Genomic DNA, 16,702 nt, shown 5'->3' on the forward strand with positions numbered 1-16,702 from the left:
ACAAGCAATACATTTTACATAACATAACTTTATTTTTGTATACTGCCACAATCAAAAGAATTCTAGGCGGTTTACACAAGAGAAAAAACTGGACAATCAGCGAAGTACAAAATATTAAAATAAAAATGCAGCATATTAACTAAAAAGACAATAAAAATTTAAATTAATGCAGTAAAATGATTATGTTAAGGATAAAAACATAGAGTTACGAGATAAATTTATCAAATAATACTATCTTAATTTATTTTTGGAAGGCACCATAAGATAATATGGCTCCGCTGATATAGTTACCCAACCAGGACTTGCTTGAAATGCTAGCATCCTATCTAAAAAGAACCTAACTTTACAGCCTAAAATCTTCGGGTATGCAAATAAGTTACAATCTTCTCCTTTGTCCAGATATTTCCAACAGTCGTCAATGATGTCTAACAAGACTGTTTCAGTACTGTGGAATTTTCTGAACCCTGATTGGTAGGTAGACAGAGCATTTTGGTTGTCAACAAATTCAACTGAGTCACTGACTGTTTATGGATTGGGGCAATGCATTTAGAAATTAAAATGCACAGCCAAGAAAGAACAAAAATTATTTTAAATTATGGGAAATGTGCATCACTTCTCTTTTTTGTATTTTTCACAGTACAGAAAGAAACACACTTGTTTCTCTATTTCCAGTATTGCATTGATCATAAGGTCTAGTCTTTTGGAGTTTCTATTTCAGTTTTTATTTGTATGTTTGTTTCTAATTTGTGATTCCTTATTCTATTAGCTAAAGATCTTTCCATGTTCTGAATGATCAAACATAGTAAATGACGGCAGATAAAGACCTGAATAGTCCATCCAGTTTGCCCATAATTTATACCCATCAAAAAATGATTAGATTAACTTATCTCTTCTTTAATATTTATGGGCCCTAGACTGTAAAGTCTGGTATTGTCCTAGGTTCCAAATGCTGAAGTTGCCATCCAAGCTCACTCCAGCCTATCCTACCATCCCGTTGTTTGCAGGATATCTACCGTAAAGTCTGTCCAGTAACATCCTCATGTTCCATATTAGTGGAGTTCACATTGATGCCCACCCCAGCCCATCCTACACTGAATCACCATATATAGATTCTGTTAACTAATCTAATCCCTTTGTTTTATATACCACATCATTCCTGCAAAAGAGGGATTGAGGTGGTTTACATTAAGACTTTGCACAGTATAATAATTAAAAACCAAACAAACAAGTAACCTGAAATAGTAGACAACAAGAAAGTCTTTCATCTTTTTTTTTAAGATTTGATAGGTAGTGCATGACTACAGATTGATTGGGAATTAATTCCATAAAGTATTAAATAGAAAAGAGCAAGAACAGAGGAAAAGACAGCTTATAAGCATTAAAAGATCTATGGCCACTTTGTTGTGGCAGACCTAAAGGCAATAATACAACTGAGTTGCCTAATAGTCCATAAAATATTTTTTAAAAAAACAAAAACCTAGACAAGTATATTTGAACTTGACTCTTGACTGAATAGGAAGCTAATGTAGTGATCTCGAGGGGCATGACATGTTCAAATTTATTTTTGTTACAAATCAGCCAAGCTGCAATATTCTGTATCAGTGGATAGGTTAGATGTCATCGACTCGTGTTCAAGTCCTAGCAACTTGATAATAATATAGAAACATGATGGCAGATAAAGGCCAAAGGGCCCATCTAGTTTGCCCATCTGCAGTAACCATTATCTCTTCCTCTCTCCAATAGATCCCATGTGCCTATCCCACACCTTCTTTAATTCAGAAAGTCTCTGTCTCCACCACCTGTTCTATGCATCTACCACCTTTTCTGTAAAAAAGTATTTCCTTAGATTACTCCTGATCCTGTCACCTCTTAACTTCATCCTAAGCCCTCTCATTTCAGAGCTTCCTTTCAAATGAGACTCGACTCACGCGCATTTATGCCATGTAGGTATTTAGGTTCAAATAATTTTTATTGATGCAAACAACAACAAAGACAATGCCAGGGCACCCCAAGGGTGCACAGTACAAACAATGATGCATCTTATACAATAAAATAACAAGCAGGTACAGTAGAAAAGTAACAGCTACCAAACTCCCCCCCATCCTACTCTAAATAGGGCGATCGAGAATAAAGTGGCTGAAAGCACTCCGAGGCCCTGGACTCTTATGAGCCCCGAAGATGCCATACCACTCCTTCCCCCCACCTATGCCCACTGATCCGAACCGTAACTAAGTGCCAGAACCTTTCAGTACCCCTCCCCTCCCCCCAATGGTACTCTCCGCCCCACCCCACCTATACTCACCAGTACTCTCCCAGCCCAACTAACTGAGCGCCCAGATTAGGACACCCATCTTAAGACCATCTTAAGATCTTGCAGCCCTTTGGATGCAAGGCTTGCAGGTACAGCTCCCAGATATTAAAGAACAACATCTTTCGCTTCCTAGCCCCTCCGGCATCTTGCGCCTCCCAGATGGCCAACTGATGCAACTGGTTCTTCCAATGCCAAAACGCCAGAGGATCACAGACCGTCCAGCACTGAAGAATATATTTCCTGGCCAGTAAGCTCATCTTCTTACACAGAGCCCGACGCCCCCTAGGCAAATGACCAAAAGCTTCTGGCAAATCCAAGACAAAGTGGGCCAGGGTACTGCGCAAAGCTCTCCCAATTAACCCTGACATGTAGGAGATTATACACCTCCAGAAGTGCTGGATAATGGAGCAACCAAAAGGCATGACCCAAAGTGTGTCTCCCCCCCCATCCCACATTTATGACACAGTGGTGTAGGAAGACCCCCACTGTAATACAACTGTGTACGAGTGTAATAGGCGCGTAAGGTCACCCGATAATAAGTTTCCTGCAACCAAGCACACGGAGTCACTCCAGGCGTCGCCCGTAAGGTACGGGCTACATTCCATTGTTCCAAATTAATCTGCAATTCCCCCTCCCATTTACCCTGGATGTTCTGGTAGTCCTTGGCTGGTTGTAACTCTTGTAAACTATCATGAATGCTAAACACCGAGAGGGACACCCCCTCCTCCTGAGCAAACAACTCCCACAGCCTGGCCCCCCAAATGCAAGCACAATTGTGCTCTGTTGAGGGATCCCACATAGTGCTCCACTTGATGACATGCGAACTGCGCTCCCCAGGTCTCCCCCACCTTTGTTAGCAAATCAGCTCAGGTCAACAACTCCCCATCATCCCCCAAAATATGTTCTAAACTTGTAACTCCTCTCGCTCCCCAAGCCAGGAACTCCCTGGATTCCCTACCCGGAGGAAAGGCCGGATTACCCCGCAAGGGCAAGAGTTCGGTGACCGTTGGATCCCCTCCTAGGGCGTGCACAAGCCAACGCCAGGCCACTTGCAATGCACTAAATAATACACTTGGTCGTATAGAAGAGGGTAAAGCCCTCCGGGGGCTATGTAGTAACGCAAACACATCTTAGGGAGCAAAATACTCACGTTCCATCTGAAGAGGGGTGTAGCTGCTGGTCTTATTCATCCAATCTCCCAAATGACGAAGCAAACACGCATAATTATAGACCCGCACATCCGGTAAGAACCCCCCCCCCCCCATGCCAATTCCCCAGCAACTGAAACACCTGCAATTTTGGTTTCTTGGCTGCCCAACAGAAACGAGTAACCCCTTTATAAAAAATGTGTAAATCTTTCTTCTGCAAACACAACAGCAGAGTCTGCAGAACATACAGCCATTTGGGAAAGATGAACATCTTAACCATGCAAATGCGCCCCATCAGAGAAAGGGGTGCCATGTAGGTATTTAAACGTTTCTGTCATATCTAACGTCTCTCTCATATCTCAAGTTTTCATGGCAGAATATAGAAGTAGATTGCTGGGCCTTTTGCGCAGTATAAATTAAATGTTGTCACCATTGTCTCATCAAATGCGATCCTCTGCCTACAACACTGCCCATCTGCTATTGCCCATTGTTAGTCTGACATCTCCACTGAAACCTGTCCACCTCGGAAGGCCCTGCTGGTAGTGAAACTACCGATGGCATAGCTTTCAGCTTCACAGATGTGTGCAAGCCCCAGTGGCATGACAAGCCCATGTAAGAACATAAGAACATAAGCAATGCCTCTGCTGGGTCAGACCTGAGGTCCATCTTGCCCAGCAGTCCGCTCACGCGGCAGCCCAACAGGTCCAGGACCTGAGCAGTAATCCTCTATTTATACCCTTCTATTCCCTTTTCCAGCAGAAAAATGTCCAATCCTCTCTTAAATCCCAGTACTGTATTCTGCCCTATAACGTCCTCTGGAAGCACATTCCAAGTGTCCACCACACGTTGGGTAAAGAAGAACTTCCTGGCATTTGTATTGAATCTGTCCCCTTTCAACTTTTCCGAATGGCCTCTTGTTCTTTTATTTTTTGAAAGTTTGAAGAATCTGTCCCTCTCTACTCTCTCTATGCCCCTCATGATCTTATAAGTCTCTATCATATCCCCTCTAAGTCTCCTCTTCTCCAGGGAAAAGAGACCCAGTTTCTCCAATCTCTCGGCGTATGAAAGGTTTTCCATCCCTTTTATCAGATGTGTCGCTCTTCTCTGAACTCTCTCCTGTACCATGACTGGAGGTATCAGTTGTAGATTTTTTAAATTACCTTTATTAGTTGTCCTTGTGTAGGGATCTGTAGTTGTCCCAGTTGTTGTTCTTCCCCAATAGGAGAAACATAGGTATTCTTAGGGTTACCAGATTTTACTTTAGTAAATTCTGGACCCCCTAGCCCCACCCATCCCCATCCCATTAAGCCCCTATTTCGCCCCCAATCCCACACTAACCCTGCTCAGTCCTGTACCCCCCCTCAGCTGCCTGCTCTCATCAGGAGCGGATGCCCTCCTGCCCAACGTGATTAAGCTTTTCAAAACCTGGACAAAGTCCACGGTTATTGTAAGGGGAATTATAGATCCATTGTTGTGTGAATGTGGAGAGTATTTTACAGAACTAAAAGTTGCAGGATTTATGTGGACATTTAGGTCAATATAGATCCAAACTTCACTCTCAATTGGAACTTACAGTGTTACTGGATGTCTAAAACTGACTGGGAATGTTTTTATACATAGAATACCTCTGGAAACCTTTTTCATACCACCTCTTGTAGTTCCCTTCTTAATGTTCATTCCACTTATTCTATCTTTATAAATAATGTAGTTCTACCACCTCCATTCTGTATCAGTTCATCCGTTAGTCTTGTACTGTTAAGTCCTTGTACCATATACCTCCACTGTACTCTGTAATTTTAAATACATGTACTTTTAATATGGTATGCACACCGCCTTGAAGTCTGATTTGGCGGTATAATAAGATTTTAATAAACTTGAAACTTAATTTAAATGTGAGGAGGGGAGGACTGTCATATGGGAAAATACCCCTGGCTTGCCCTCTCTATTGCTTTCACAAACATTTCTGTCTAAACACTTTACATTTTTGACAGTTTCTTTTTTGAGCCTTCAGGTGCTCTGCAGCCTGTTTTCAGGCTGGGAGCGTCAACACTTTTCCAGGTTACCATCTGCTCAACCTCTCTGGACAATCGAGTCCTTTGACCTTCTTGTATGATCCCTATTTGTTCTTTACTATCTATATATTGTAGTTCTTTTCCCTCTCGTTCCAGTTAGTTCATGTTTTTATATTTTGTATACGTCCTTTACGTTTGTTGAGTTAGTTTTTGGGTCCCCCCCCTCCCCGTTTTGTTATGAATTGTTGTAAAATTGTTATTTTAATTCTGTAAAACCGCTTTGAATTCGGTTAAGGCGGGATATCAAATTTGAACAAACCATATGTATTCTGTAACATGCAGCACATGAACCCTATACAAAAAAAGACTATAGCCTCGTCCTCAGAACGTCTAAAAGCCCCTCTCGCTTTCCCTAAGAAACCTCCCAGTTTCTGGCTTGCTCCCGCCCTCGCAGCCCTCAGTGACATCAGAGGCACTCTGGCAAGTTCCGGAACAAGAAGCAGTGGGACAGAAAAAAAAAAGTGCGGAGAGGGGAAAGGTAGCCCGTAAAGGAAGGACTCTAATCCCTGGCCGGGCAAACCGTTTTCATTCCCCCAGGCTATAAAACCATCGCTGGCTGGGCAGCTTTTGACACCCCCCCCCACCCCCCGAGGAGCTAAGAAATAACTCCATCGCCCGCTTTGCTAGCGGGAGATCTACGTATCCTATAGGTTTATACGCCTTTCTCCGGAGCTGTACGGCTGGCTGCAGGTGGCCCCCCCCCCGGATTCTGACCGAGAGATGCCGGGCCGCGGGAACCACAGCGCCCTCCGCGTCCTTCTCCTCGCGTTGCTCCCTCAAGTGTTCGCGGGACAAGGTAAGCTTTCAGACCAAAGTAATAAACAAGACGTGGCGGGAACATGGTTAAAAAAAACAAAAACCCAACCACAACAGGATTTGCTGCACTCGGAGAGATCAGGTCCTGAGGGGGGGGGGGGGGGTCCTTCGTGTAAATGATTTCCTCAGGTTAAGTTATCAGCTAAGTGCGTCTATTGCAACAAACTGTACTGAATTAATCAAGAGATTTACGAATGATTCGTTAGCTGTGCCAATGAACCCCCCCCCCTCGAAACTTTCCGAATATTCCTTCCCCTGAGGAGAAGTAGTTTGGCTGCTCTGTCTTATAGAAAGGATACGTACTTTCCACAGAATAGGTATAACCTGGGGGGGGGGGGGGGTGGAATAAAATCTGAGGCGTATACCAAAAGTTAATATTTAAAAACAACAGCTCCTCCGATCTCGAACATTCTTTCTTTTGGGAAAACAAACGTGAAGGGACCTGCGGGGCTGTTGACCGAGTGCAGATCGCTATTAGTATCGCCAGCATTTAAAGAGTCGAAGAAAGTTGCCCGAACAGAGAAAACCATTGTTCCGTTAAAAACACCACCTACCATCTCGCTAGGTTAACTTGCAATAAAATTAGACCTACTCGACCTAAAACACGTTCTGTGAACGTGTAAATGACAACACTATGAGGTAGTTTGGATAAGGGTCTCGCTACCGCCACAATAACGTCCGTTTTATATTGACCGAACGCATCGAGATTGAATAGAGACGTTGATCATATTAGAAGCACAGAAACGGAGCAAGGACTTCAATCCCCATTCTTGAACAAGAAAACACTCTAAAAGCCAAACAACCCCCCCCCCCCCCTTACCCCAGAGGAGTAGTTTCAGAGGGCACAAAGACATTTAAATGTTTTCACTACACCTCTAGAAGGCACTGTGGTTTTTAAGATTTTTGCGTGTTTTAAAAATAGGAAGAAAGTATTTTTTTTTTTATATCCAGTGCACGGTTAAACTGTGGAATGTGTTCACGGTTTAGATGTAGACAAGGCAGTTAGGTAAATGGATTTCAGATGGATTTAGAGAGGGGCCCCTTCCTCCCTAGTGAAGTCCTGAATGAGCTTCTGAACACTGTTTGCTTGTGCAGTGGTGTTAGTGTAAAGTTAACAGATTTCTGATGGTTGAATAGGATATTGTCCCTCCTACTGCTAATAGTAAATAAAACGTTTAGGAGGGGCGGGGATGGACGATGGTGAATGGCCTGTCTCCTTGGAAAATCATAGTAATCTACTCTCAAAATACACTTAAAGCACATTCTTTACATTTTGTTACAGTGAGTGTTTTTAACCTAATATAAACAAAAAACCCAGCAACCCCAAACCTAGATGGAGAAACACATCTAGGAAATATCACATTCAATCCACAAAAGTAGAGATGAAAGAGATGCTTTAACTGGAACTTTATAGCACTAAAACATACATCTCAGTTAAAGCATCTCTTTCATCTTCTGCATTTGTGGATTGAACCTAATATAAAAACATCAGGGCTGGCTGGTATGTTCTGGATTACTCCCCTAAGGAAATTGATTGCATTAGCATTAAACTTTTAAAAGAACTATGATAAAATGAGGAAAATGGTTTAAAAATGCTGAAAGAAGTAACTGTGTGGATATTTAAAAATACCATCTTGGAAGCTCAGACCAGAGTTGATATTCAAAGTGATGTAAATGGACAGAAAATGCTTTTGGCCCTTTAAATCTCTTGTCTGGGGCTAGCCAGGTGTATTCAGTGGCACTTAACTGGACAGTGCTGCTGAAAAAACCCACTTAGCATTAAGAAACATAGGGCTAAATTCACTAAGGACACTGATTGTGTCCCGACCACTTTGCAACCCGATTCACTAACCTTCTGGCTGATCCTGTCTGCAGCCAATCCGATCCACGCATGCAAATGAGGGAAATGGCATGCAAATGTAGAAAGGCAGTGATTCACTAAAAAAAAACAACAACCCAGGTACACCGACTGGGCTGGCTGATCCAAAAACAAGCGACTGCTGAGGACCAGTCACTTGTGCAAAAACCCAACTCTCCTGCTTGCCGCCCGCTCTCTAGCCTGACTCTCCAGGAGTTATAAATTATGCATTAGAGCCATGCAGCAATATCTGTGCATGGCCATTAAAAAAAGCGGTGCACAAAATAGGGGGAACTGGAATACTCCGAAAGAAAAGAAGGCTCTCTGCCGCCCTTTGAACTCGTGGTTTTAATCTGTGGGTTTTAAAGCTGGGCTGCACTACGGCATGTTCTGTTTTGTTCCAGAACACCCCGCAGTGCAATCCTGCTTTGAACACGCAGGTTAAAACCATGGGCTTGCGATGGTTTCTCTGCCATTGGTTTCTCATACTGTATGCAACCAATCAATCTGGCCAGCCTGCATTCTAACTGGCGTACAACACACTGCCCTTCAGCCACTACTCTCCCCGACAAAAGCAGTCCCTTCATAGCCTTCTGATGCACTCTGCTCCCCAGTGCGAGAAGGAAGTCAGGAGAGCATGCGCAGACCATCTACAGGCAAAGAAGATGGTCTGCGCATGCGTTGGGATCGCTCAACAGCGATCTGTGCGGTCGGTGGGGGCATTCTTTCGATCACCTCCATTTGAATACAGACCTATTGTGGATCAGTCGGCCTGCCACAGATCTCACATGGATTGGACGCGATCAGGCAGGTTAGTGAATCTAGCCCATAGAAACATGACTGCAGATAAAGGCTAAATGGGCCATCCTGTCCCCTCATCCACTATCTCCTCTCCCTAAGAGATCCCACATACCTGTCCCTTGCTTTCTTGAATTTTAGCACAGTCTTCGTCTCCACCATCTCTACTGGGAGACTATTCCACGCATCTACCACCCTTTCTGTAAAAAACTATTTCCTCTGATTACTCTTTAGCCTATCACCTCTTAACCTTGTTCTATGTCCTCTCACTCTGGAGTTTCCTTTCGAATGAAGGAGACTGGCCTCAAGTGTATTTATGCCACATAGGTATTTAAATGTCTCTATCATATCTCCCCTCTTCCACCTTTCCTCCAAAGTATATTAAGTCTGTCCCCATACGTCTTATGATGAAGACCACCAACTATTTTAGGAGCCTTCCTCTGGACCCACTCCATCCTGTTTATTTCTTTTTGAAGGTACAGTCTTCAGAATTGTACACAATATTCTAAATGAAGTCTCACCAGAGTCTTGTACAGGGGCATCAATATCTCCTTTTTCTTACTGGCCATTCCTCTCCCTTTGCACCCAAGCATCCTTCTAGCTTTTGCTGTTGTCTTTTCAACCTGTTTGGCCACCTTAAGATCATCACATACAATTACATCCAAGTCCCGCTCCTCTTTCTTGCACAAAAGTTCTTCACTCCCTAAACTGTACTATCGTTGATGCATACTGGTCAGCAGCGTCATGACCCCACAAAGAAAGATATTTGGCAGCTCTCCTTTAGCTCACTAGAATTTAAATTAATTAGATCTGATGAAAAATTAATGAAGACCTCTGCTATAGATTATTTGAGTTATAGTAAATTGTATGAAATCTGACTTTGCTCTTTATGTATTCATTGATCTGTTTTTGTTCTGGTTGGTCATGCTTTTGCTCTTTTTTTATTGTCACTTCTAATTAACTGTTTTTATTTGACTGACCACTGTGGAAACAGGATGCTGGGCTAGATGAACCATTGGTCTGATCCAGTATGGCTATTCTTATGACCTCTTCCTGCTGCTCTTGGGGGTGCAGACATCAGTGGTTAAGAACCCCTGTCCTAGGAATTTTAAAAGTTGAAAAAAACACACAGAGTGTCAGCAGCTGTACATAGAGCAGCAACATTCAACTGTTGTACGAGTTCAGCAGCTTACTTTACACCTGATTTTCAGCTGCATATTGCCACTAAACATAGAGTTGGCCATCACTGCATCCTCTTTCTTCACTGGCTCATAAAGAAAGGATGCTGTATATAGAATTTGAGCTTATGTTGCATGTGTAAATCAATGTGCACAGTCGATATGCACATGCAACTTGTTTAACAAATCCATCAATGCTGATAATTGGCAGTTAGTTCACTTTATTGTTTATTTACTCAAAACTCTAAAATTCATTTAATTTCTTAACTCCATAACTATTTCTTCATTGTATTTCATTTTGGTTTACTTCATTTCCTTACTTAATGTTTTTTTCTTCTAATTAAATCTTATTAATTAACTACTTAGCTTCGAGGTTAGCTCTCAAACGTTCATCAATGCCACCTCTCCCGACATGCATGTTCCAAACAACGTTTTTCTTCAGGGTCGAGGGGAACTAAAAATATACAAAACTTTTAAAATCCAACTCTCTTCTCAGTTTTTGCTTTTTTAAAAAATTCATTCAAACATTGCAAACGCTAGTGACCTCTCAAATGTAAAAACATTATACTCTGCTTAACATCGTGCAAGCACTTTATCTAAAAGTTGTTACTTTGGGGGTTTGTTTCAAAACACACCTAGTTCAAGCCCAATCTTTTCAGATATAGTTTAGTTCAGAAATAAGCTTATTCAAATGGAAATTTGCTAAGATAAAGAGTTGTTTTGTATTCTCCAGCTTTATTCATTAGAGCTAGCAGTGCTCTCCACGATCTGAACTTTAGTTCTGAAATATAGTGCTGATTTCATGAGTTGGTTGCCTAGCAATAGGTCAGCCCTCTGGCTGACGTCAGACGTTCAAATGGGGAGCCTGCAGCTGCTTTATATTTAGTAGATTACAAACTGTGGTCATGTTTGAAGAAAGACTGCACATACTCGATTGGTAAGAGACAACTCTTTATCTTAGCAAATTTCCATTTGAATAAGCTTATATTTGAACTAAACTATATCTGAAAAGATTGGGCTTGAACTAGGTGTGTTTTGAAACAAACCCCCGAAGTAACAACTTTTAGATAAAGTGCTTGCACGATGTTAAGCAGAGTATAATGTTTTTACATTTGAGAGGTCACTAGCGTTTGCAATGTTTGAATGAATTTAAAAAAAAAGCAAAAACTGAGAAGAGAGTTGGATTTTAAAAGTTTTGTATATTTTTCAGTTCCCCTCGACCCTGAAGAAAAACATTGTTTGGAACATGCATGTCGGGAGAGGTGGCATTGATGAACGTTTGAGAGCTAACCTCGAAGCTAAGTAGCGAATTAATAAGATTTAATTAGAAGAAAAAGACATTAAGTAAGGAAATGAAGTAAACCAAAATGAAATACAATGAAGAAATAGTTATGGAGTTATGAAATTAAGAATAAGTATGAAATTAAATGAATTTTAGAGTTTTGAGTAAATAAACAATAAAGTGGACTGATGAAGACAAGAGATTGCTGGGCATTATTTTTGGTCCAGTTGATATCCGAAGGTCCATACAAATGAAAAAACAAAGAATTAATATATATATACATAAACATATATAATGAAGTGTATGTTAGTATTAGACCAATAATCTCTTTACAGTGTATATGGAGCCGCAATATGTAAACAGGCATCATATAGCTTTATAAGATTAGAGATTTAAAAAGAGTACAGAGAATAGTTAGTGTTTTAGAGAGAAGTGACTAAGGACTACACTAACAATTGGTTAAGATTTATCGGATAATTGGCAATTAACACCTGATAAGTAACACTAAGTGGCAATAATTAGAAGTTGACAGCTTTGTGGGCACATTCTATAAAATGCGACACATCACTTCTAGTGCACAAATCTCAAAAGAGAGTGTGGCCATGGATGGAGAATGGGCAGATTGTGGGTGTTCCTAAAAGTTAGGTGCACTATTATAGAATATGCCCGATCTGTGTACAATTTAGAAGCAGGTATTTGGGTCTGGATTTCCTTGGCCTCAACGGGTATACCTAAATGTTATGCAGCATACAGCCACTAAGCGTGATTCTATATATGCTTTGTATAGAATTGCACTAAGCACCGTTCTGATTGGTGCCAATTTTATTGCTGTCATACATAGAATTTGGTCATAGTGCTAAAATCATTAGAGTAATTTTCACCAGCACTGTCCATATAGTGTTGTTGAAAATCAATGGCTAGCAGATTTATATAATTACCAACACATGATAAACATAAAAGTCCTTTTGAGAATCGAGATCTTGAATAAATAAATGAGAGAGGCTTTTTGGGTTTGATCTGAAAAGTATTAATAAGGTATCAACAGGAACAATCTTTCATTTGTGCAGATAATACAAGAAGGATGGAAGAAATGGGAAAGTCATACACATTGTCTGAGCTCAACATATCACTCACTGACACAAGGCTTCCATTAAAGAACTCAACAGCTTTGCATAGATCATCTCGGTCTGGTGATGCTGAAGTGGACGATTCTACCGGGAAGTATCCATTACCACAGCCTGATGGTGACAGACCAGACACCGAATCTCTTCAACTAATCGCATTCAACCCCACTGTGGGGAACATCACACTTTCTGAACATAAGGATGTCAAATTCAACTGCTCCATTGAGGTGCCGAGTTTAAATCAGGATTTATATATTTCCTGGTGGAAAGACGAGATGGAATTGCTCAGCACTGAAAGGATAGTCATTCAGTATTCTCAGGTTAATGACAATGAGGGTACAATGCTGCTATCTTCCTGTAGGTAATTTCACTTTCACTACATTTTGTTAGACAAAGTAAATAGGAAGGATTATCTTTATGTGTTAAGTCAGGGCTGCCCAAGTCCGGTCCTCGAGATCGACTGGCAGGCCAGGTTTTCAGGATATCCACAATGAATATGCATGAGGGAGAGATTTGCATACCAAGAAGGCAGTGCAGGCAAATCTTTCTCATGCAGATTCATTGTGGATATCCTGAAAACCTGGCCTGCCAGTAGATCTCGAGGACCAGACTTGGGCAGCCCTGGGTTAAGTCATTGAAATTTAAAATGATCAGATACTGGCTAACTTTCTCTGGGTTGTCTTAACAAAATCTAAAAGGCCTAAAATCTATGTTGGTGAGGTATATAACCTGCTGTAACAAGGATAAGACAATATATATGGCATGATAGAAACAGAATATTAATATATAATATATTCCCATATATCTGAAAAAGTGTATCCTATTTTACTTAAAAGTATAACAAGGAGGAGGCCTCAGTAACAGAGCCCACGTTCAGTCGTATTCACAGACTGGAAATTTCGACGTGGTTATACTGCTCTTTAGCTCTAATCATTGGCCAGCTCCTGTATTTAACTTTAATATCTTCTATCAATTTAAATAAGAATTCAATATTCTAGTTAATATCCTATTCTATAAATATTTTTTATCACGTTTTTACTTTAAATTTTTCCCCCAAATAACTTATTAATATCTACACTTCTTCATCTGGTTTGAGACTAAACTGACAAGATTTAGATGAAGTTTCAAAAAGGACCTTGCTAGCATTCAATTTTTTGCAAGTTACACTTTGATATTGCTAAGCAGTCTAATACCACATTACTTAGCTTTTTAACAGCGCTTGTATGTCAAAGACAGCCAACGAGGCCAGCGTTTCGTGGACTTCCACTTCTGTCCACTGCTTCAGGGCTATAAATTATATGCACCAAGCCATTTTCTGTAACTTATTGACAGCAGTCTCTAAATTTCCAGTCTGTGAATACGACTGAACGTGGGCTCTGTTACTGAAGCCTCCTCCTTGTTATACTTTTAAGTAAAATAGGATACACTTTTTCAGATATATGGGAATATATTATATATTAATATTGTGACATAGGTTCCCATTAGGGGATTATATTGTTGTTGATGATAGAAACAGAACCATAGCCAGATTTTGGCACTGGGGGAGCGGACAGTGTAAAAAATAGATGCCAGCATGAATAGATTTATAAAACTGCACAGGTGCTCTGCTCCTCTTACACCCCACCTGGATAGAAGTAGTATAAAGATAGCACAGCAAAGGAGAAATGCTATTAAGGTGAGGAAAGGAGACAGACAGAAATCTACCAGATATAGATTAGGAAATGCCAGCTGTAGGATCAGTTAGAGTAGAGGGATACTGGAATCAAGAAGTCTTTCTCAAGGAATTTGTTGAGGAAGTTCACTCATAGTGAGAGATATTAATAAAGAAACAAGTCTTTTCCAGAGATAAGGAAACTAGAGGATGTGAATTGAGGTGGTGGGATGGTAGACTTAGGAGTAATGTCAGGAAATTATTTTTCACAGAAAGGGTGATTGATGCCTGGAATGCCTGCCTGAGAAAGATGGTGGAGGCAGAAATGGTGACAAAATTCCAAAAGGCATGGGATGAGCACAGAGGAATGACTGCATATGTGTTGATGTGTCGAGTTGTGCTTAGATGGCAACTCCGGCTGTTAGAAACTAGGGCTAGTGCCAGGCAGATTTCAGTAGCATCGAATGTTGCTACTATTTGGGTTTTTGCCAGGTACTAATGACCTGGATTGACCACTCTGAAGTTGAGTTACTGGGCTAGATGGACCATCTATTTCCTATATATGGCAAGACAGTTTAGGATGGTCTGTAGAGGGCTTTGATGCCAACCCCATAATTAACATAAGAATAGCCTACCCTGAAATAGCAGTTCCAGAGGATGTTTGAGGTGGTTACCTTGGGAACTTCCCTAGCCTCTCTTATCTGTTTGGGGTGACCTATAGTTCCTCTTTCTTAGCCTCAGGCCTGTATTTGGGGAGGAGTGTGGGTGGTGGAGGGTGAGGGGGGTTGTCTATGAGGGAGGGACGGGGTTGTTTTGAGTTTTTAAGTCATACGTTGAAGAGTGATGGTATATGTTATTCATTGTTGGAGACCCCATGGCTATGACTCTGTAACATAATATATTATGCAATAACACAATCTATATATTCCACAAGGGTCCTCAATCACCAATATAGCTCAAATGGTAGCAAAACTCCACCACCATTGGAATACCCTTATGTATTCAATATTTAGTCAAAGTTTCAGGGATCCTCAGCGGCACCACTTGGAGCTCAATAACATTTCATTGCGCCAAGCTTTATGTGTCTACTCGTCATCGGGTCCCGTTATTATATTAGTTATCAAATACTATTTTTTACTCTTGCATCATATCAAACATTTTTTTGAAGTTTATATATTTTATAATCAGTATTATCTCTTAGGACTCTTAGGACTGAGTGGTCGTATGCGCTGGCGGTTTAATATTAGGGGGGTATTCCTTGATAAAGCTATCTTTAGCGAAACATGTCGGTATGACATTCCCCTTGCCAGAGACCACACGAAAAAGCTAAGTAACAGCTTTTAAATACTGATTATAAAATATATAAACTTCAAAAAAATGTTTGATATGATGCAAGAGTAAAAAATAGTATTTGATAACTAATATAATAACGGGACCCGATGACGAGTAGGCACATAAAGCTTGGCGCAATGAAATGTTATTGAGCTCCAAGTGGTGCCGCTGAGGATCCCTGAAACTTTGACTAAATATTGAATACATAAGGGTTTTCCAATGGTGGTGGAGTTTTGCTACCATTTGAGCTATATCTGTAACATCATATTTCTATTTTCTGTTTTTGTATTGGTGTTTGCTTTTCCTCGCATTGTACTTTGATATTCTTATAATAAAAATTTATAATAAAAAGAATAGCCTACCTTGGAAGCCTTCACTATGTAGCAGTTTCTGTTCCCGCATAGGCAGAATGTTGCAGAGTGAAGGCTTCCAGGTTAGGCCGATGGCAGAAGGATCAGGTCACTAATGCTGCTCACTGCCCAAAGTTTTTAAATTGCAGCAGCGCCAGATAAGATACTGGATACGGGAAACTCACAAAAGCATTACCCAACTCCGGGGTGGCCTGAGTGAGGGGCTAGAGACAAAGAGACTATGCTGGGAAGGTGTGGCTGTTTAGGGGCAAAACTAGCTGGAGGCAGGGGTGGGATGGGGTGGGGCTGGGTACTGTGGGTGGGAGATTTGCATACCTGTCACTTCCATTATATGCATATCTCTCTCATGCATATTCATTAGGGATATCTTGAAAACCTGACTGGCTGGGGGTCCCCCAGGACAGGTTTGGGAAACCACTGATATAGAGGAATTAGAAAAGGTACAAAGAAAGGTAACAAAAATGATAAAGTGGATGGGACAACTTCCCTATGAGGAATGGCTAAAGTGGCTAGGGCTCTTCAGCTTGGAGAAGAGATGGTTGAGGGGTGATGTGATAGAGGTCTATAAAATACTGAGTGGAATGGGTAGATGTGAGTCACTTGTTTACTCTTTCCAAAAATACTAGGACTAGAGGGCATGCAAGAATCTAATCTAATCTTAGATTTATATACTGAGTCATCTAAAAGGGATAGCATTAAAGTCCTTAAAAATTATTATTGAAACAACATGGTTTTAAAGATTTTTTTCGGAAGACCTGAAG

At 41.0% G+C, this 16,702-nt stretch overlaps 1 protein-coding gene across 2 annotated transcripts in view; it reads left to right on the top strand.

The window, feature by feature from the left end:
• The first annotated feature begins 5,956 nt into the window (after window positions 1–5,956).
• The window catches only part of MERTK (MER proto-oncogene, tyrosine kinase), a 226,077-nt gene continuing 215,331 nt past the window's right edge, over window positions 5,957–16,702 (top strand). Inside the window, exons 1-3 of one of the 2 annotated variants that reach the window (XM_033936513.1) lie at window positions 5,957–6,128; window positions 6,163–6,327; window positions 12,531–12,948. In XM_033936513.1, coding sequence (XP_033792404.1) covers window positions 6,252–6,327; window positions 12,531–12,948 — 494 coding nt within the window. In that variant the 5' untranslated portion in view covers window positions 5,957–6,128; window positions 6,163–6,251. Of the gene's footprint in view, window positions 6,328–12,530; window positions 12,949–16,702 lie in introns of both variants that reach the window. The other variant, XM_033936512.1, reaches the window with a different exon arrangement.

The sequence above is a fragment of the Geotrypetes seraphini genome, chromosome 3 (genome assembly GCF_902459505.1).
Source record: "Geotrypetes seraphini chromosome 3, aGeoSer1.1, whole genome shotgun sequence".
NCBI classification, from domain to species: Eukaryota; Metazoa; Chordata; class Amphibia; order Gymnophiona; family Dermophiidae; genus Geotrypetes; species Geotrypetes seraphini.